This window comes from Muscardinus avellanarius, assembly GCF_963383645.1.
Source record: "Muscardinus avellanarius genome assembly, chromosome: 12".
NCBI lineage: Eukaryota > Metazoa > Chordata > Mammalia > Rodentia > Gliridae > Muscardinus > Muscardinus avellanarius.
In genome coordinates, this window is record NC_137798.1 from 1,270,798 (window position 1) to 1,292,915 (window position 22,118).

A 22,118-nucleotide genomic window follows, 5' to 3' on the forward strand; every position below is an offset into this window, starting at 1 on the left:
TTTTTTTCAAACTAATGTAGTAGGGAAAACATGGGGTCTATTGAGGCTTCAAATAGTTTTCTGTGGCCTCTTAAGAGCACTACTGAGGCTATTTAAAGGCATTCCAAATTCAGGAAAGTACTTTTATGCTAATTACTGCATTTCCCTGTTAAATTCTTAAATGAAGAACATCAGCTGGGTAACTGAAGGTTGGGTTGGGAATATGTTCTAAAAGAGAGGAAGAGCATGAGATTATTAATACTATTATATGAACATAATTAAAAATATATTTAGGAAGAAAGTGGTAAAGACAGTAGTAGTTACCTCTGTCATCTTAATAAACTGGAACAATCATATAGTAAAACTGGCCAGTCATTTTTACTGGTTTTATATAAGGTCTGTGTAATCTATTCAATTAAGAAAGATTAGAAAGGCAGAAGGCATATTTTTGTACAGAAAAAAAATCAGGAAATATTTAAGTAGTATTAAATAGTATGCTAAGTTTTCCTATTCTGAAAAGGTTGAAAAGTAATTGTGTTTATCAGACATAGACATTGTAGCAATAGAAATAGAATTAAACGGCGTGTAGATGTACATTCAGTTATAATAGTATAGAGTTGCTGGAATGACTGGTATTTTTGCAGGATTTAATAACCCAGAAAATTCTCTGAGAAGAAAAATTTGTTCAAGGTGTTTTAAGTATGAACAAATGCAGAGAATATGTGAAAATCAGAGGAAAAAAATTGGACATAATGAAGTAAAATTAGATTGCTTCATAAAACTCACTATATGTAACTAAGCTGATGTAGGCACAAGTTTGGTTTTCTGTAGACACCTATAGAAACCTTTCTCAAGAAATAAACTCAGGGTTAAACTTAAAGAGATGGTCTGAGTCTTAGAACTTGAAAAATTAATTAGCTGGTTGAGAATATTGGGAGAGTGAATAATTAACCGTCAGTTCTCAAAGTGTGGCCTATTCGGTAAGGTTGTTCCTTGTCTTAAGTCGGTTTATTTTCTTGATTTTTCTCCTCTCCTCTTCCCTCTTCCCTCTTTTCTCTGTCTCTCTGTCTCTCTCTCTCAACAGTTTTATTGCTGGATAGTTTAGGTACAATAAGTAGCATCTTCTTACAGTGTACAATTTGATGGGGTTGACAATTCTAGACACCTCTGGAAGCGCTGGCAGAATCAAAGGCTGTTCCAGGTACCCCGAGACTGGCACGCAGCATGGGTTGGCCTTGGTGAGGCCTTCTCTCTACCTCATTTGCAGGCGGCCGCCTTCTCACTGGGCCTCCCATGGCCTTTCCTTCGTGAGTGCACCCGAATCTCTTGCCTTCTTTTCTTATAAAGCCAGTAACCCCATCATGTGGGTCGACCCTCAGGACTTCATCTAACCCTGATTATCTTGCAAATACCGTATCTCCAGATCCCATCATTGGGGATTTAGCATTCAGCATATGTACTGGGGTGGAAGGCTCAGTAATAATGTAGTTTACACTTCTGGTCTGCTGAATTGTACAAGAATAAATTGTTGCTTTAAGCAACCAAATTTGTGTTAATTTGTGTGTGTGGGGGGGGTACTGGGGTTCCTGGAAGCCCTTCTACCTCCGGGCTGCACTCCCAGACCTATTCTATACTTTTTATTTAGAAACAGGGCCTCTTAAGCCAGCATGGCTGGCTTCGAATCTGTGTGATCCTCCTGTCTCCGCCTCCCAAGTGCGGGGATTACAAGCGTGCGCCACCACGCCCGGATGTGTTAATTTTTAATAGCAGCTGTAGGAAATAAAAGTGGTCATAGTAACATACTTAGTACGTTTTTAGTATTAAGATAAAAGGTGTTAGGGACTAGGGCTATAACTTAGTGGTAGAGCATTTGAAGGCCAAGGGTTCATCCCTAATACTACAATAATAATAATAATAATAATAATAATTATTATTATTATTATTATTATTATTATAGTAATAATTAAAACAAAGGCTTAAACCAGGTGTGGTGGCCCATGCTTGTAATCCCAGCATGTGGGAGGCCGAGACAGGAGGATCGCAGTTCGCCGACAGCCTCAGCTACTTGGTGAGGCCCTGCGCAACTTAGTGAGACCCTGTTTCAAATTAAGAATAAAAAATAGGGCAAGGGGTGTAGCTCAGAGGTCAGATTCCCCTGCGTTTCATCCCTAGACACTCCCCCCAAAAAAACAAAGGCTTGAGAGTGAAATTAGTTCATTTGAGCGTGATAAGCAGCTGTTTTAAGAAAACCATCTGACTTTGATCAGAACTGATCATCTTTTCAGCTCTGAAGACTACTGAGAAAAAAACTAGCAAGATTATTTGATACTATTTTGGTTTTAAGCCTTCTGCAGAAGGAAGAGCAAAGGATAAAATTACAGTAGGAAGACAATGATTATTGGTTTAGGGTTAATAGTTGTCTCATAGTAACTATCATAATCCACCTATTAAATTCTGTTGTACGTCATTAGGGAAGTGTCTGTCACTTCAATAAAAATCAAATACAGAATATTTTCTAATACTGTATTTTCTAGTTTGAACCCGTTTTGCAAACACTCTTTAAAAATTACTCCTTTTAAGAATAGGATCACCTGTTTTCCTTAACATTAGGCCACTATGATAAAATCTTGAGCTCAAACAAATAATTAAATGTGAAGTCACTGCAAAGAGAGGGGGGCTCATTTAAAAGTCCTCAAAACTTAGGATTTCCTGGGATTAACCTAGTTCAAGCCAGAGACCTTCTCTTGAAGAAGCTTAATACTTGAAGATTGAAATTGTGAGGAGGAATTTTTTATTATATATGCATATATTTACATCAACTTTTCAGGTGAGGAGCTGGTTGCCATTTTTATTAAATATCTAGGTTTAGTCTTATATCAGAGAAGAAATAATCTGAGGGATACTGGGATTTCAGCAGTGAAACAGTTACTGTGTTAGACCCATGTGGTGATTATTTTGCTTCTCCTGGAGGAAGTGGTACTTTATAATCAGCGGTGAATGAAAGGAGCTATTTTCTTCTATCCTCAAACCCTGTGGTCTGATTACTTTAAATGCTTAGAAGTCTTAATAAACATTCTAATCACTCTAGCTATTGGTCTAGAATAGAACTTCTGTGTAAGACCTACACAGAAACATCCAGTTCCAGTGAGTACACATCATTATTATTAGGACACAAGCACAGTTTTCTGACGAACTGTATTTTAAAAGTTTTGGAGTTACATGAAGAAATTTAACAAATATAACTCTTGCCGTTGTAGAATTAATACAATCATAGAAAGTTCAAGATGAATAGATTCTTAAGAAGTGATGGATCTGTTTATACATGGCAAAATTGAGACGTATAAATAAATAAGCATTTTTTTTCTAATTAGATTTTAAACATCATAAGAATAAAGAATTGAGGCTACCTTGTTTAACTTTTTTTCTCCCTTTTTTCAGTGCTAGGGATAGAACCCAGGGCCTCACGTGTGGTAGACAAGTGCTTTTTATAATTTGTAATGAGCTATATCCCAAGCCCTTGTAACTTTTGATGCTCATTATAAATATATGTACCAGAAATGGATAAAATTATTATTTTGAAGAACTGATAAAATGGTCTCAAGTTGAGAAGTTATACATAACCTGGAAAAATAAAAAATGTGAGGTCACATTTAAAAATTTGCATTTATAGTGAGGAAAATGGTTCATAATTTTGAAAGATTTTTCTTTTATTTTTTAATCCTAGCTTTATTGAGATATTCATATGCCATAAATTTCCCCATTAAAAAGGTGTATTATTCAGTAGCTTTTAGCATATTTATGAAGTTGCACAGCATATTTGTGAAATATTTTGGAATATTTTCATCATGCAAAAAAGAAGTCTTATACCCATTAGCAATTACTAATGACTATCCCTCCCTCCCCACAGGCCTGACAACCAATAATTTCTATTCCTCTGCATTTCCCTACTCTGGACATTTCATATAAATGGAATCATGTAATATGATGTAATATGTAACCTTTTGTGACTGGAGTTTCCTTTTCATATAATGTTTTGGGGGTTTGTTTTCTGTGCCATACCATAAACCAGCACTTCAGTTTTCATTGCTGAATATTCCCATTTATGCCTGCACTCGGTTTTATTCATCAGTTGCTGGGCATTTGGGTTGTTTCTATATTGGGGCTAATATGAATGATGCCACTGTGAACATTTGCGTACAGACTTTTGTATGGACACGTGTTTTCATTTTCCCTGGATATATACAGAGAAATGGAGTTGCTAGATCTTATGGAAGCTCTGTGTTTAATATATTTTCTTTGCATTTTTAAAATTTTTTTATTGGTGCACTGTATTCATCCATCATAGTGGGATAAAAAAAAAAAAAACTTTTGTAGACACAAATGCACGCATTGCCCAGTTAGCCCCTACCCGATCCCTCCCCCATTCCCTCCCCATCCCTCCTTCCCATGCTGGGCTTAGTGGTTGACATCTAGTATTATAGCAATTTATCCAAAATTAAAAATGATACTCTCACATAAGTTTCATTTGTCTGATACCAAGCTTTTGATAACTTAAAGATAACATTTCAATATTTCTTTTGCTTTCTTTCTTACCAGAGAATATATTTTCTTTTTTTTTTTTTTCAGAAAAAAATCTATCCTAATATGGAATATGGACTCTAGATACCCAAAACGATCTCGAAATAGAACAAAGCTAGATGTATATTTTCTGATTTCAAACCATATAAAGCTACAATAATTGAAACAGTGTAGTACTGTTCTAAAGGCAGATATATAAACCATTGGAGTTAAATAAAAGCCTAGAGATAAACTCTTCCATATATTGTCAAGTTATTTTTAACAAGGTTTCCACGAACATTTGGTGGAGGAAATACTAATCTTTTAACTAAATATTGTTGAAAAATAATAATTACATGAAAAAGAATAAAACTGGACCCTTACCTAACCCCATATACAAATATTAACTCAAAATAGATAAAAGACCTAAATATAAATCTTAAGACTATAAACTTTTAGAAGAAAATCTGTGTCATAAAAACCTCACAACATTAAAATTGGCAGTGATTTCTTGGATATGATTTCAATGGCACAGGCAACAGAAGGGTATACAAACTTCCTAAAAAATAAAAAAATATTGTATATCCAAAGACAATGTAAACAGAGTTAAAAGTTACTGATAGAATGGGATAAAATATTTCCAAATGCTATATCTGAAAGTATATTAATATTCCAACTAGAAATCCTAACAATAAAAGCAAACAATACAATTTAGAGATAGATAAAAGACTAACATAAATAATGAGTCTCCACAGATAACCAGTCTTAGTTGTCTGTTGGATGGAAAATCTTGTTTCTCTGTTTCTGCTGTGTATTACCTATTTCTTCTTTGTAGTTAATCTCTTTGAGTATTTTCTCTAGCGCTGGTTTTGAAGACATAAATTCCTTCAGTTTCTGTTTGTCATGGAAGCTTCTTATTTCCTCATCTAATTCGATAGAAAATTTTGCTGGGTAGGAAATTTTTGGCTGTAAGTTGTTTTCTTTCAGAGTTTGGAATATGTTACTCCAAGCCCTTCTGGCTCTCATGACTTGGTTTTGGAAGTCTGGAGTGATTCTAATTGGCTTGCCTCTGAATGTCACTTGGCCCTTTGTTTTTGTTGTCTTTAAGATTCTCTGCTTGGCTTCCACATTGGTCATTTTGACAATTATGTGGCGTGGGGATCCTCTTCTCCGATCCTGTCTAAAGGGGGTTCTATAAGTTTCCTGAACCTGTGTATCGACCTCTTGCTCTATGTTTGGAAAATTTTCTGCTATTACTTCCTTGAAGAGATTGTTGATCCCATTGGTTTCACCTTCATTTCCCTCCTCTATTCCAGTTATTCTTAGGTTAGCTCTCTTAAAATGGGCCCATATTTCTTCAGTGTCAGATTCCTGCTCTCGAATATTTTTTCTAATTTAGAAACTATGCGTTCATTTTTGGAGTGCTCATCTTCTAAGAGCGAGATTCTATTCTCCATGTGGTCTAATCGATTGTTTGTACTTTGAATTGAGGCCTTTACTTCATTAGTTGCATCCTTTATCTCTTTTTGGCTCTCTCTGAATTCTTTTAGAAACACCTCTATTATTTCTACAGTTATTTTCCTGATTTGATCTTTTATAAATCTCTGAATTTCTGTTCTATCAGGTTCTGATGTTGTGGGGTTGTGGGCATTCATTGCTCCATTGTTATTCCTCTTTCCCATGATTTTGGAAGTTTGTGCCTTTCCTGGGTTCTTCCCTGGGTCATATCAACTTCACTTAAGGTGCTCTGGATCTCGAGTCTGTGGTATCTCAGTCCCCACTACTTTTTTACTGGGTTGTATCGCAGGGTCTCAGACCCAGGGAGTCAATCGAGGCTGCTTTAGACCATGGGGGGGTGCCAGGTTGGGCTTTATCCTATGGTGTGATATCTCTGCCACCGCCACTCCCCCACTGGGTCAAGTCCCTGGGAGTGCAGTACTGGGATTTCTCCTCTAGGGGCCGCAGTTTGACTCACTGTTGTTGAGTGCGCTGATGGAGCTGTAGTGGACTCAGTGAATTCGTTGCTGCTGCCGCTGGTGACAATATTGCACTGCTGTCACGCCCTCGGCCGTGAGGCTCTGTATTTCTTCTCTATTTTTGAGCCCCGCTCTGAGTCCCTGCAGGGTGTGCTGAGCCCAGCCACTGGGATCTTTAGATGCTCCCTGCGTCGAAAAATCTTCCGAATTTCGCCCGGCCTTTCCACAGCGGCTCACCTTGGCTCGCTGTCCGCCACTCCTCTCTGGAGCCTGGTGGGCTGTTGAGTGCGTTGGTCTGGTGCCATCCCGTGAACTTGCCACTGCCGCTGGCAGAATGCCGCTACTGCCGTGTCCTTGGGGTGAGGCCGGCGTATCTCCTCTGTAGCTCTGAGCTCCGTTCTGAGTCCCCCTCCTCTCTGGGGCCTGGTGCTGCAAGGAAAGATGGCGCTTGCCGCTCTGCGCCGTGGCTCCAGCCACAGCACTGCGGTTTCTTTTTGGTGTCTCGGTTTTCCAGCCCTCTTTTTCTCTGTCCCTTGTAATTACATTTTTTGTTTCTCTGCTGATGGTGTTTTCTGGCTATGAAAGGTGCTGTTTTTGTGGTAATAGAGATTGGTTGTTAATGGGGCTCATAAGCCCCACTTTTCTCTGTTGCCATCTTCCCAGAAGTCTGTGTTTAATATTTTGAGGAACCAAGAAACTTTTTCCAAAGCAGTTGTACCATTTTGCAATCCCAGCAGCAATGTGAGAGTGTTCTAGTTTCTCTGCTTCCTTGCCAATGATTGTTAAGTTCTATGGGGTTTTTTTAATCCTAGGAATTCCAGTGAGGTGAATTAGTATTTCATTGTGGATTTAATTTGCTCTTCTTTAATGACTAGTGCTGTTGAGCTGATTTTCATGTGCTGATTAGCAATTTGTATGTCTTTTTAGGATGTCTATTCATGTCCTTTGTACATTTTAAAATTAGGTTTCCTTCTTTCATTTATCTTTACTAAATAAGAAAAGAAGAGGCAGTATAGTTAGATTTTCTTTTTTTAATTTTCTACATGCATGCTATTATAAATATCAATTTTCATGTAACTAGAATTTTTTTTGGTGGTTCTAGGGATGGAACCGAAGGGCATTCGACCTCCAAGCTACACCCTCTGCCCTATTTTTTATTCTTTATTTTGAAACAGGGTCTCACTAGGTTGCAGAGAGCCTCACTAAGTAGCTGAGGCTGTCTGCGAATCCCAATCCTTTAGGGTCCGCCTCCCAAATGCTAGGATTACAAGTGTGAGCCACCACACCCAGCTATAACTAGACTATTCATGATTTATTATGTAAATTCTTTAACCCCTGTAGAATTGACCATCCTAACAAAGTTGGCTGTAAAGCAAGTCCATTTTTTTTACTGATTTAAAATATATAAGAGGAGGTATTTACAAAATTATTTAATGATTAAGAATGAAAAATACACCTTTTGAAAGTAAAAAAGAGTATTCCCCCCACCCAAATCTAGAATTATGTTTAGCATGTTAAAGCCCTGCAAATTCTGACATATTAGTTTAGAATTTGTGACATTTCATCCACCACTAGAGACTTCAGCATGTTGCTAGCTGGCAGCCCTTGTTAAGGATGGGAGAATAGCATGTAGTGTTTGAGGAAGGAGAATTTCTTTTGGTTGTGAGAAGTAGGAGCTTGCAGATTTTGAGATAATTGGTGATAAAACTTATGGTTTAGTACATTTTAGTCTTTTATTTGTATTTATGGCTTAATTTACACACATATACACACTTATCATAAAACTGCATTAAAATCTGTCATATCCCCTATTCTTATCTGTTAACATGGTGATATTTGTTCAGTAAGTTCCATTTGAGGCATGACTTATTTTTTCTTTGATTCACTTGCATCTGGTATGAAAATTAATGCTTCATGTGACATTAGCTAAATTACTTCATCTCGTGGCCTTTAAGTTTTGTCATTTCTATAATAAAAAGATTGAGCTTAATCTAAAAGTCTCATTTCTTTTCTTCAAAAATATTCTTTTTGCTAACATAACATGATTTAATAGTGACATGTTCCATAAGAGTTTCCCAAGTAGAAGTTTCTCTAGAATAAAGAAAAAAAGAATATTCTGGACTCCAGAAAGAACATGATAATTAAAAATAATGTGGTGGGATCAGAGTATAAACTGCCCCAGGGGTTGAAAGAGGGAAAGAATTGTGGGAGGTTAGAAAGCAGGGGCCTAAAACTAGATGGAGAAAGGCCTCACGTGTTTTACTGATGAGTTTGAACATCATCCTGCATGCAGTAGACACCTGCTAAGAGATTTTCTTAAGCCAACAAGATAATATGATCAGATGCATATCTTACTTAATAAAACCTCCAGTTTACCCACAGTATTTCTGTTTAGTAGTACAAGAGAGTTAGGGCCAAATACGGAAAGAGTTTTTGGTGGTGAAATCAAAGAATTGGTGACTGGTGAGATATCTCAGGTGTGAGTTAGAGGCAAGAATCAAGAATGACCCAGGATTTCTAGCGCAGGCCTCTACATTTATGGAAATAAGTGGTTTCACTGAGGGGTATAAAATATATTTATGGGAACAGAGGATGGTAATAAATTTGAGGACACCTGTGGCCAAATAGGTGAAATGTCCCTACTAGTAGCCACATATTGATTCTTGGATTCTTAGAAGATCTAGAAGCTGGAACCGCCACCCGTACCCCCCAACACACATATTTTGGGAGTTTTGGAAGTAGTTACTGGGAGCAAAAACGAGTGTGCTGTCGCCCTGGGTACATGTAGGGGGAGAGTGAAAGAAGGTTGAAGAGAATTCTCATTAGCCAGGTAGGAGGACAGTTGTCAGAAAATAGTGCCCTGGAATCCAGAGGAGGAAAGGTTTTAAGAAGAGGGAGGATGGCCACAGGTACGAAGTGTTGCAGCGAGGCCAGATGGGACAAGTAGAGCTTTGAGGTTTAGTTACAAGGAAGTCTGTGGCTTTTGCTCCAGTTGGCAGGAAGAACAGAAGTTAGCCTGCCATGGGGAGAGGTTAAATAGAACTTAGGGAAGCAAAGACCTTCCAGACCAAAGATGCAGTGAATAGAAAAAAGGCAATGAACAGTTGTTTGAGAAGTAGGCAGGGTGTGATTCAGGAATACAGAAGCATTCTTGGAAGAAAGTGAGAAATAGTCAGAGGAGAGGAAGAATTGGAAAAGAGCTGAATTTTACCAATAAGAGAAAGATTATGACGGCTTCATATATAGGCCATTATCAGGTTATCACTCTTTGCTAACCATGTCTCTTGCATTCTTTTTCTTTTTTTTAAATCATAATAAAATGACTATAAACTTAATTTAAGGGCTTTTCATAATGTAGTTTAATATGATTTATTAAATCAAGAAATCTCAGGGAGAAAAAAAATTGAAATTTAAAAAGACTGATAAACATTTCTTAAATCTATTATTTATATAATGTGTTGAAGTTATTGGGATTACCTAAGAGAAAAATTACCAAAAGCCTAGCCAGTGAAATTAAGTGTCTTTTTCCTTAGCTTCTTATTCTTTATCTGATTTATGTTATGGCTTATTCTAAAAAGTTAATACCTAAATTTAATTAGAGAGGAAAGAAGTATAGGTACTTAAGACTGTAATTAAATCAGAACATTTAGAATAGGGCGGGACTTGGAGCAGACAAGTATCTGGCAGATCATTTATCCAGCTCCTCCTCCATTCTTTTCTTTCTCCCTTTTTGCCTACCTGTTCAATTTTATTATGAAATGTAGTAAAAGATATAAAAAGAGAATACTATAATGAGCCGTTTGAATCTACCTCTGTTTATATTTTCTTTAAATGCTTTCTACTTTTACAGAAATAAAACATCCTAACACTGTTCTTTATTCTGATTCCCCTTTTGTATGTATGCATGTATGTATTTTTTGTGGTACTGGGGATGGAACCCAGGGGCATTCTGCCTCCAAGCTGTACCCCCAGCCCTATTTCTTAGGTTTTTCTTTTTTATTAGGGTCTCACTAAGTTGATGAGGGCCTTGCTAAGTAGCAGAGGCTGTCAGTAAACTGTGATCTTCCGGTCTCAGCCTCCCGGATGCTGGGATTACAATCATGCACCACCATGCCTGGCTTCTTTTGTTTGTTTGTTTGTTTATTTATTTGCGGGTCTGGAGATGGAACCAGGGGCATTTGACCTCCAAGCTACAGTTCCCTACCCCATTTTTTTATTCTTCATTTTGAAACTGGGTCTCACTGAGCTGCAGAAGGCCTAAGTAGCTGAGGCTGTCCACGAATCTCTATCCTCCTGTCTCAGCCTCCTGAATACTGGGATTACAAGTGTGCACCACCACACCCGATTTATTTTTTAATATAATAGTTCTATTCTAGCAGAATATACTTCTTTCTGATTCCTTTCCTCTTCTTCGCTTGAAGTAGCCAGTGTCTCCAGTGTCCTGCTAAAAATTGGTCTCATATATTTCTTTTACTATATCTGTGCCCATAACAAATAGAAACTGCTGTTTTATACTTTTATAAAAAAGGAATCAAATGTGGATATAGCTTGATAACATGCCTTCGATATTCATGGACCTTATTCATTTTGACATCCGGTAGACTAGTTACCCACTTTGTTTATGCTCTAATTAATGACCATTAAAAAAGAGTAGCAAAAGAATCTATAACTTATAAGTTACAAGAGGAAAAATTGTGAATGCATGTTAAATCAATTGAAGAGAACATGAGAAAGTAAAGTAATGTGTAGTGGATAAGACAATTAGCCTTTAGTATTATTTATGCTTTTCAGAATTTGTTAAGTATTCCTGACTATGTAGTCTTTTTTGTTTTGACATAAATATATTCCACCAGAAGACTATTGTGAGTTTGATGGGATTTATAGTTGGTTAGAGCCTCTTACATTCAATCAATTCTTTTCTACTTCCTTCTAATGTCCAATTAATGGTATAAATTTTCCACAGATTTATTGGGGATGGAACTCAGGAGCATTCTAGCTCAGAGCAACACCTTCAGCCCTAATTTTATTCTTTATTTTGAAACGATCTCAATGAGTTGCAAAGGCCTCACTGAGTAGCTGAGGCTCCTGTCTCAGCCTCCCAAATGCAGGGATTCCATGTGTGTGCCTCCACGCCTGGCATTTTTCACAGTTTTGATATGTATCACAGTCATTGCTTACTTTTATTTTTTTTGTGACTTCCATCATGACTTCCTCTTTTACCTATGAGTTACTTGGGCATGCATTTTACTATTTGAAGTTTTTTTTTTGGAGGGTTTCCACCATATACATTGTTAAATTCAAATTTAATTACCTTTTGATCAGATGTAGTCTAGTTAAGTACTGAGTAGAACTTTTAACAGTTGTATAGGATTGGAGGACAAAGTTGAAGAATCGGGATCACCAAAAATGATAGCCTCCTGAGCTTTGGGGTGGCACTCTATAGGGATATACCCTAAGAATAACTGAAATTAAAAGAACTCTGTGATAGTTTTAGATTTACCTGATTAGCACCAAAATTAATACCTGAATTGGACTAAGGTTATCTTAGGATTCTGGTACCAGCAGTATCAAATCAGAATCCCTTCTGGGAAGAGGGTGGTAAGAAAGAGGAGCAGAAAGAATCGTTGCAATGTAAACATGTAATATTCACATATTGTCTTGTCACAGTGAAGCTCGTTAATCTGTAAAATTAATACAAGTATAAGCAATACAGTCAGTTACAAGCAAATTACGATATAATAAGTAAATAAATAAGAATCCCCTCTGGAGGAAGGCGGCAACATTTTAATCTTCGGATTTCTTACAAAGTAGTTTTTAAATAGTATGAGACTACTAACAAGAGTTTTTTAAATTCTACTTTGTTCAAGGAATTAAAGAAAAGTAGATTGAAACATCTTCTTTTTTAAGGGAATTTACCTGAAAAAGAATGAAAAGGAAATCTAGAACTGAAAAATGCAGTAGCCAGAATTGGACCTATTTGGGGTTGGGGAAGTAGCTCATTGGCAGACTGCTTGCCTAATATTTGTTAAAATCCTGGGTTTGATCCTCAACACACTTGTGCACACACATGAAGTTTTAAGCAATATAAAATTTAAGGGATTTAGCAGTAAATTAGACATTACTGAAGAGAGAATTCATATACTGGAAGATAGTTTACAAGAAAATAGCTAGATCACAACATAGAATAACAAAGGGAACACATGAAGATAGAGTAAGAGATTTGATATAATAGGAAAGGTTAACTTTCATCTAGTGGGGATTTTAGGAAGAGGAGAAAGAAAGGGCAAAAACAATGTTTGAAGACATTATGGTTGAATATAGGCCCCAAATGATAAAAGATACCTAGCCACATATTTGACTCCAACAAGTTCTAAGCAGAATATCACAGAATTGAAAATAAAAAGTGAAAGAAAACCTTAAAACCAAGTAAAAGAATAAGTTAACCATTTAAAGTATGCACTGTTACTTGACATCACCAACAGATCTGCACTTGGGAAATTATTAAAAGAAAAGAATTTCAGATGAAAGAATGAATAATGAGGTTATCTAGTATAATCATCGAGAGAAGAGTAAGGGAATATAACTTTCTAAGATGCAAGAGGAAAAATAGTGACCGCATATTAAATCAACTGAAGAAATGTCAGAAAGTAGAGAAAGGTTATGAGTAGTAGTTAAGACAATTAGCTTTTAGTAAGAAGTCAAATTAAATGTGGATATATCGGCACTTAATAAATGTACATGGTTCACCTACAGTAACCAAAGCAGTAGGGTACCCATGTAAAGATAAACATGCAAATCAAAGGAACAGATTAGAAATTTCCCTAACAGACTCTCAGTTATTCAGTTTCCTCAGAGGCCCCGACATAATTTAGGGAGCAAATGGTGTATAGTCGATTGTGTATTTATATGAAAATAATAAAAGAAACTGCAAACCCTGTCTTGACACACAAAATTAATTCAAGATAGATCATAGAGCTAAATGTAAAAGCCAACACTATTAATCTCCTAAGTGGAAAATATCTTGAGTATGAGTAGGCAAAGATTTCTTAAGATACAGAAAGTGCTAAAACAAAATAAAAGAATAAGATGTCAACAAAATTGAAAAGTTTTACACTTCAAAAGGTACCATAGGAAAATGAAAAGGCACACTGTGAGCTAGAGTTAAGTGTGTATGTATGTATGTATGCATGTATGGCAGCGGGAACCCTCCCAGAGTGCGGGTAAGAGTTTAAAATTGTTACAGTCACTTGAAAAAGTGTTTGACAGCATGTGTTAAAGTTAGAAATCTACAAGTAGAGGACCCTGTTCTATTCTTATGTTTATATCCATTAAAAATGTGAGCAAATGTACACTGAGACATCTATGTGAGCGTGAGTTCATAGTGGCAGCCTTTCTGCTTACAGGAGAGTGTACTTACTATACAGCAATGAAGAGATGACTGCGCTTGCGTTTACACAGATGGCTCTTGCAGATGTATTGCGTGAGTAAGGTCAGATGCAAAGAGTGGGCACTGTCTGGTATTCTTCACGTCAAATCTACCAACAGGCGAAGCGAGCCTGTAGAAAGGTGGGGCATGTATCTATATGGTAAAACTAGGAAGAAAGCAAGAAAAGAGCAGATGAATCAGTTCCTGTGCCAGGGGGAAAAGTGTCTCAGTCAACATTCTCATGGTTATGATCCAAAATGACTAACCACACGACTTAGAGGAAGGATGATTTATTTGCTTACAGTGTTTTGGAGATTTTGGGTTAAGTCTTTGTGAGGACATGGCCTGAAGTTCCAGGCATGGCTGGAGGAAGCAGAGAAAGGCAGAGAGCAGGGTTCTGCTCTCACATTATAGAGGTTGGGAACAGAGAGAGAGGGCAAGGGGATAAGGATGGATACATAATCCCTAGGGCCACACACCCAGGCACCCGCCCTGGGACCAAGCCCACCTTCCAAAATGGCTACCTTGTTTCCTGAGAGCTGAGGGATGTTCTGAATCCTAACCATTATAGAAGGGGTGCTGGTGGTGCTACATTTGTTGACCTGAATGGTTAAATGGTTTTGTTTTGTGATTCCATGGCTATTCATTTGTTGTGCTGTATATGTTCTATGTGGGATTTGTGTGGTTAAAAAATAGTTTTAAATAAGTTTTATTATTGGCATAGATAAATGTATCTTATATAATGAAAGCATTCTATAAAAAGTATGCTTAAACCACACAATTTTTAGATGTTTATATATTTTTATACACACAAGTTCATATTCATCTGACACAGAGAAAAAAAACACAGGAAAGATTATAGACCAGATTGAAGGCTGACAGCAGACATCTGGATTTTAAACAGAATATGTACTGTTTTTATAACTATTAACTAATCATTTATAAAATTAACACCTTATAGAGGGCATTCTCCTCTATAGAAAAGTTTGGATTCTTCATACTTGCCATGTTTAGCATAGGATTTGAAGCTGTTGTGTATGAAGTAGACAGCATTTGAGGAAAAGACATGCCATCAGACAGAGGTACTTCAGGCAGCAGAGGTGGCTAAAATATACCTTAGCTACAGGGAGAATGATGGAAAATGACGGAAATTACCCAACAATCTTTTAATCCTTGACTGTTTCCTGCAGTCAATAGTTCCTTTATCTTTCAACACACAAAAAAAGAACATTGCTTTTTATATAGTTAATTAAAGGAAAACTGCAATTTTGTTTTTAAAGAAGGGAAATATTGTCTAGAGCCATGGAATTTGGTCAAAACACTTGACCTCCTGTGGCTTCAATTTTCTGTCAAAAAAAAAGCCATACGCCCCACCTTTCACTGTTGCTTGGAGTGTAGTGTAGCATCATATAAATTCTTACACTGGGGTATTAGCATACATGACTTACAGAACTGTTTTCTGGGACCTGTTAGGAAGACAAATTGCCATGGGAAATGAGTTTGGGTTCTGGAATCTGAATCTAGATTTTCCCTCTGGTATCCCTCTCAGCATGAACGTACCAGGAAAAAGGACAGATGCTATGCACTCGAGACAATGTGTTGGTTGCTCCAAGCTTTCTTGCTCTTTATGGTGTGGCACTTGTTCAGAACTTTCTTCCATAAGGTCAGCACAAGCAGGTACAAATGGTTGGCTGGCAAGCTACCTGGCAAAGGTTGCTTAGCTCCTAGTTTTCCGCAGCATTGTTTAATCAAAACAAACAAGCAAGCACAGACAAAACACGTTGGACCCAAGCCTTTCTTTTTGTTGTTATAAGGTAAGCAGTGTTTTTTTTTTTTTTTTCTTCTGTTTTTAGTTTCAGCTAGCTTTTATTCCCAGGATAAAGTAGAATCTTCTCTCTACATCCTCTTGGCCACAGAGAAACTGAGGTACTCTTTAGGCCCTGTCTATGGTTTTAGCTAAATTGAATGCTAATCAGTTTAGAGACCTTGTTGTGGGTAAAGGTATTATGTCATCCTCAGTTTACAACTCCTGACCAACTTGTCACTTCCTTCTGTCTATTTTTTAATTCATTTCTTCTGCTGTCTCATAGTCTTCCCATTCTAGGCACCTACAATTACATTTTGTTTTATTTACAGTTTAGTGTCCTCCACTTTAGTCATTCCAAACACCATAATTCCATTATGGCTTTTGAGACCTAGAGAATGACAGTCTGTATACCATTAAATGGTTAATCATCTAAAGCTGTTTTGCTGTATCGTGAAGAAGGGTCTACTTAGTGCATATAAATATGTAACATTTTAATTTATTATGTAGTTTACAAAGCTTTAGTCTTCATTTTGCCATCTTTTTCCCTTCCAGAAATGTGTTGTCAGCAACCCTACCAGGATATATGGTTTACATGTTAACCTCAGGCAAAGCCAAGAATAAGGAAGATTTTATATACATAAAATTGCTTTTTTTTTTTTTTGCAAAGGTGGTTTCCAATTTAAAGGGAAATTGAAAAAAATCAGTATTTAATAATTCATAATTGTATTCAATCATTCTCAGTACTTTTCAGTCATAGAACTCTGGTGTACTATGAAAGTCAAAATATTGAAAGTACAGCATCTGTAGTCAGCATTTATTAGGAAAACATATCAGAAATAGTCTTTTTAAGATATAAGAAGGTTAGTGTACCTACTAAGGGCAATTGGAAAAAGTAGCAGTAGGGTTATTGATTGCTTTTTAGAGAATGAAAAATTCTGTTCCATTTCAGAATGTTAACAATTGGGAAACAAGAGGAAAATTTCCGCCTGGGAAGAACATTTTCCAGGTCGCTTCGTTGCCAAGTGTTTGACACTGTGCGGAATCTTAGATGAATTGGGCTTACAGTGGTCTTTGGGAATGATGCGCTCCAAGGACCTCTGCTTCCTATTGTTAAAGTTTCTATTTTCAAAGCATACCAAAATCTATGGGACTATTCCAGTGGTCTCTGTGCTACTTCTAGTTAAAGACCAAAGTTCTCTCTCACCCCTGAATCCGGGATATCTACAGAGAACGTACCTGTCTGCTAACAAAATAGATTTCAGAATGTTGTTAACAAATGAGCTGCATTTCCCTACTGTTCATGGGACTAGACTCTTTTCATTTATTTATGGAAATAATCTTGTTTTCTCGCGGTCCCTTTTAACACCAGTGCATAGTAAAGACATGCTTTACAATCATTGCAGAGTTTAAAAATTCCAAATTCTATGATCCTCGCTTTGAGACCATTCATAGTTTCCCTTTCCCTTTCTCTCTCCTTGACCTAGCAGCAGGAGCCTTTGTTTGAGGTGTTCATCTGGAACAACTTTTCCACACTTGTTTTCATGTTCTGTTAGATTACAGGGCAGCAGGCCTACCTTTGAAGCTCCTTTCTCTTTTGTCTCTTTGCTGTGCACTCCAGTAATTAACTTTGTCCTTCTTTTATTTGTTCCAGTCAATCGCAGGCCACTCTGCTGAGCATCTTCTCCCAGGAGTACCAGGTTAGAAGTTTTCTCCTTTGTGAGGGTTGACAGGTGCCTAATTGAATGATGAATGTCCCTTTATTTCTTTGTAATTGAACTGCCAGCTCTCTGATTGGGTTGGAGGATGTTCTCCTTTCCACATCAAGCACCGCCTGCGTCTCAGTGGAGGCCTGCCAAGCCTACCCATCCATCTGTCTAATAACATCTAGCCTTTGCTTATTTGGTGGACCTGTAATAAATTATGCTAAACCATTATTATTCTGACAATAATAATTTCCCCGTGTTGCGTGGCTCCATGTGCTAAATGTTTGCTGACTTGCACTGTCAGTGCCGCTTTCCATCGCTGACAGAGATGATGATGAATGACCATTGCTGGAGTGGCAGAAGGCAAGAGAGGCAGAAAATGGAGTCATTTATCATGAGATGACAGGTGTCAGTCAAGTGGCAAGTCTCTATGGAATTACTTTTTGTAGTTTTCAAATAAGTTGTTTTTAAGCAATGTTCTTCCTGGTTAAAAATGGCAATTGGATTGTAAAACCAGAGTGCACAGGACTTAGATGGAATTGAATGGAGGGAAAATTAATACAAAGGTTGAAAGAGGGAACAAGTTTTTCTTTGCCCTCTGTAACCCTAAGCAAACTTATTTAGATTCAATTACTATGACCCTGTTGGCTTTTACATATATACTGTACCTTGTGGTACAGTCAGAAGACATCCCAGCCACAGTAAGAGAGATTAAAATGCATAGGTTCATGGAGTAGAAGGAAAAAAAGTCCTTCTGCCACCCAGATCCCCAAGCTATTGTTTGGTTTGCTTAATATGCTCATTGTTGGATCAAGAAATATGTCATTTTGATCTTGAACCTGACGTGAGACACAGCATAAAGATTTTTGTTTGTTTGTTTTGTTTCAGAAACATATTAAAAGAACACATGCTAAGCATCATACTTCAGAAGCGATTGAAAGTTATTACCAGAGGTATGACCTGCCTGCCCCACTAGAGGGTATCGTAGCACCTATTGATTGCAATAATAATTATGAATCAATTAGATTATTAAGTTGATTTTCTATATCATATTTCAGGACACTGTGTTTTGAGTCTGTTATTAAGACTTTAGTGCATTTTTGAATGAGTTTTCTTTTGTGGGTCTACACAGTGTGGCAGTTTTATGCTGACCTAGGTGTGTGAATGCACATACTATGAGGTGGATCTCAGCTGGTTACTTGAAATTCATAGTAAGTGCACATCTTGTTTACACGCATACCTCCACAAATGCATATGCCTATAAGTAGATGTGAAAGGTCTCAAACCAATTTTTGTTTCTTATTTGGATCAGCAAGTTGAAAGAATAAGATTGAATTTTGATGTAGTTGTATTTTGCATCACAGGTATTGGGTTAGCCATTTTAGAAATTATAAAAGGATATGTTATCAAAGAAGGACATATGGAGGTGTATCATGGTGTATATGTCACATTTTAAAGGAGGTTTTGATTCTTAACAAAATGGTGGGTATTAAATCAACAGTATGTAGTCCAGAGTATATTTTAATTTTAGCTTTATTATTATAAAGAATTTTCAGTTCTTATTCTGAAGGGAAAAAAAAAACAGAACCTAAAATAGCTCCGATTTTTTTTCAAATTTTAAAACTTGTACTATCATTATAATATGACTAAATTTATAACACTAAATGGTAATGATGCAGAAAGTTGGTTGGCTTCTTAAATATTTCAGGGGCATATTGGAAAGGAAAACTGAAATATTCTCTTAAATTATTGTAGTTAAGATTGACAGATCAACCTTTCTGTGGTGAAAGTGACACCACTGATTTCAGATGAATGATTTTTATGCAAGAGAATTCCATGAGTGAAATAAATACATGGATAAAATATTGGTGTCATATTTCTGTAAAGTCGTTTGATAAGAATTAGAGATAGAGCTACTGAACAGAAAAATTTTAAAGTTTGGTGTTTTTAAAAAGTGTTATTGTGCCGGGCATGGTGGCGCACGCTTGTAATCCCTGCACTTGGGAGGAGGAGACAGGAGGATCGCCCAGGTTAGAAGCCAGCCGCTCTGGCTTAAGATTCCTTGTTTCCAAATAAAAAGTATAAAATAGGTCTGGGAGTGTAGTCCAGAGGTAGAAGGGCTTCCAGGAACCACAGTACCACCAAAAAAACCCCCCAAAAAGTGTTATGTACCACGTGGTAAAAAGTATTCTCTGTTTTGAATAGTTAAATCTACTAAAGATATGTACATTCCTCTCTCACTACCACTAGGAGAGTTCCTCTTTAAATGAGTCTTTGTAAAATTTCCTCAAAAGTCATAATCACCTTGGGGAAATTAGCATTTAAGTCATAACCGAAAGCATTGTAAAATTAAGAATGGCCAATGAAGTTCTGTAGAGCCTTTGACATCTAGACCCTCCAAAGAAAGACTGAAAAATTATTTTTTACATCCCCCCCAAAATATATTATTTTTTGTAAATTATACTGTGTCCAGATTTAAAGCCTTAAACTACAGACAAAGGAAAACAGATCATTTTAGATGAGAGTGTACTCTTACAATTATGGAGATCCACTAATAGGGCCACCCTCTGGTACTCATTTGCCTTACCTTAAAAAGGATTTTAAAATTTGATTTCTAATCTGGGTGTGGTGGTGTCCATCTGTAATCCCAGTATTGGGAGGCTGAGACAGGAGGATCACAATTTTGAGGCCAGCTTCAGAAACTTAGCAAGATTCTGTTTCATAAAAGTGGGGGTGCTGGGGATACAGCTCAGAGATAGAATTCCCCAGGGTTTAATCCCCAGTGTCCCTTCCCTCAAATTAGATTTTTAAAATTTCAACAGTCCTGTTTTTAAAATTTTTAGTTGCATTAAAAGTGTATTTAATTATTAAAGTAGGAAAATAACGTTTTCTCATACAAAAACAATTTTTTTTGTTTTTAGTTTAGGCCAGAAATAAAAATTTTAAGTATGGTCTCTCAGTAATGAACAGTTGATAGGGAATAATGAAAACACAGGAGTACACTTGTGTCTTCACATTTATTTAAATGTGAGAGTCTCTAGTATTCTGAGGCATGGCAGCACTTGAAACAAAAACATCTACTTAGGTTGGAATGAGCAGACAGAAGAAAGCCCAGTGGCTCGCGCCCGCTTCACCACGCTTCCTCTGTACTCCTGCTCTGCCCTTTGTGCCTGGAGATCGGCCATGGTGAGCCTTTGCATAGACTGAACTCACTGGCCTCCCATTGTCAGTGTTCAGGTCAGATGGCCCTGTATCACTAAGGTAAATTAGCCTCACAGGGGTTTTGTTTTCTAGCAGATTATAATAAAGTCAAGTTGTTTTATGTCAAAGCGTATTTAGGCAGTTTGAAAATGTTAACAATTTATTTAACTCTTTTCTTTTATAAAAGTAATATTCCTTATTGTCATAATTCAGCATTATTGTGATGGTATATTAAAAAAGGAAGAATGATTATCATTGTGCCACGCAGAGATAACTACTAGTTCAAATTTCATTCAGAGCCCAGCATGGTGGCGCACGCTTGTAATCCCAGTACGTAGAGGCTGAGACAGGAGGGTCGCACAGGTTTGAAGCCAGACTCAACTACTTAGTGAGACCCTTTCCAAATAAAATATAAAATAGGTCTGGGGGTGTAACCTGGAGGTAGAAGCCCCTGGGTTTCGTCCCTAGTGCCACATATAAATAAATTAAATAAATAAATTTTATTCTAGTCTTTTTGTGTACCCATTTTTATATAGATGAGGTCCTGCTATTTGTGCAATTTTGAATCTTCTGTCCGCTTCGATATGGAGCCATGTGGATATATGCCATCTAGAAACAAGACTCCCGGGAAGCGGAGAGCCTTCCAAGCCCAGAGACAACGTTCAGTGTCAGAGCTGTGATGTTCTTGGGCAAGAACACAGGGGGAGAAGGGCATGATGGGCCTGAAAAGGCGGGCAGGTGCTGAAGGTCTTGTTCAAAGCAGTGTTTGTTTGTTTATAAGTAGGCTGTGTGGACCCGGTGGTAGAATTTTTTTGTTTCGGTGCCAGGGATGGAATCCAGGGGCATTCTACCTCTGAGCTACACCCCCAACCCCATTTTTTATTTTTTATTTATTTTTTTGCGGGTTGGGGATGGAACCCAGGGGCATTTGACCTCTGAGCTACACCCCCTGCCCTATTTTTTATTCTTTATTTTGAAACCAGGTCTCACTGAGTTGCAGAGGACCTCACTAAGTGGCTGAGGCTGGCCGTGGACCGCGATTCTCTGGTCTCGGCCTCCCGAATGCTGGGATTACAAGCCTGCGCCAACATGCCTGGCTCTATTTTTTAATTTTGAAACAGGGTATCACTGCATTGCAGAGGGCCTCACTGAGTGGCTGAGGCTGTCTGCACACCGCCTCAACCTCACAGATCCTGGGATTACAAGCCTGCGCCACCACGCCTGGCTCCCAGTGGTAGAATTTAAACACGGAGTAGTCTGTTCACACTGGGAAGGTATCTCTGTGGCAGTATGGCAGGATAGATGGCCAGGTGAGTGCCTAGATGCAGGGAAGCCTACCAAGGCAGGTCTTAGATAGTTTAGGGGAGAGGCTCTGGCAGTGCTGGTGATAGGGATGGATGGGTTTCAGAGATTTTACAGGGAAAGTCAACAAAGGTAGTACTCAAACGTAAGCTTGGGATGATCATTTA

General features: G+C 37.5%; 1 protein-coding gene across 4 annotated transcripts in view; it reads left to right on the forward strand.

The window, feature by feature from the left end:
* Positions 1-22,118, forward strand: part of CDIN1 (CDAN1 interacting nuclease 1) — a gene marked incomplete at both ends in the record, with an annotated part of 215,367 nt that overhangs the window by 39,276 nt on the left and 153,973 nt on the right. For 3 of the 4 annotated variants that reach the window (XM_080707246.1, XM_080707247.1, XM_080707248.1), the window contains 2 exons: positions 17,397-17,442; positions 18,337-18,401. The exons of the other annotated variant lie outside the window; for it this stretch is intronic. In XM_080707246.1, the coding sequence (XP_080563372.1) occupies positions 17,397-17,442; positions 18,337-18,401 (111 nt within the window). The remainder of the gene's footprint in view (positions 1-17,396; positions 17,443-18,336; positions 18,402-22,118) is intronic. 4 annotated transcript variants of the gene reach the window in all.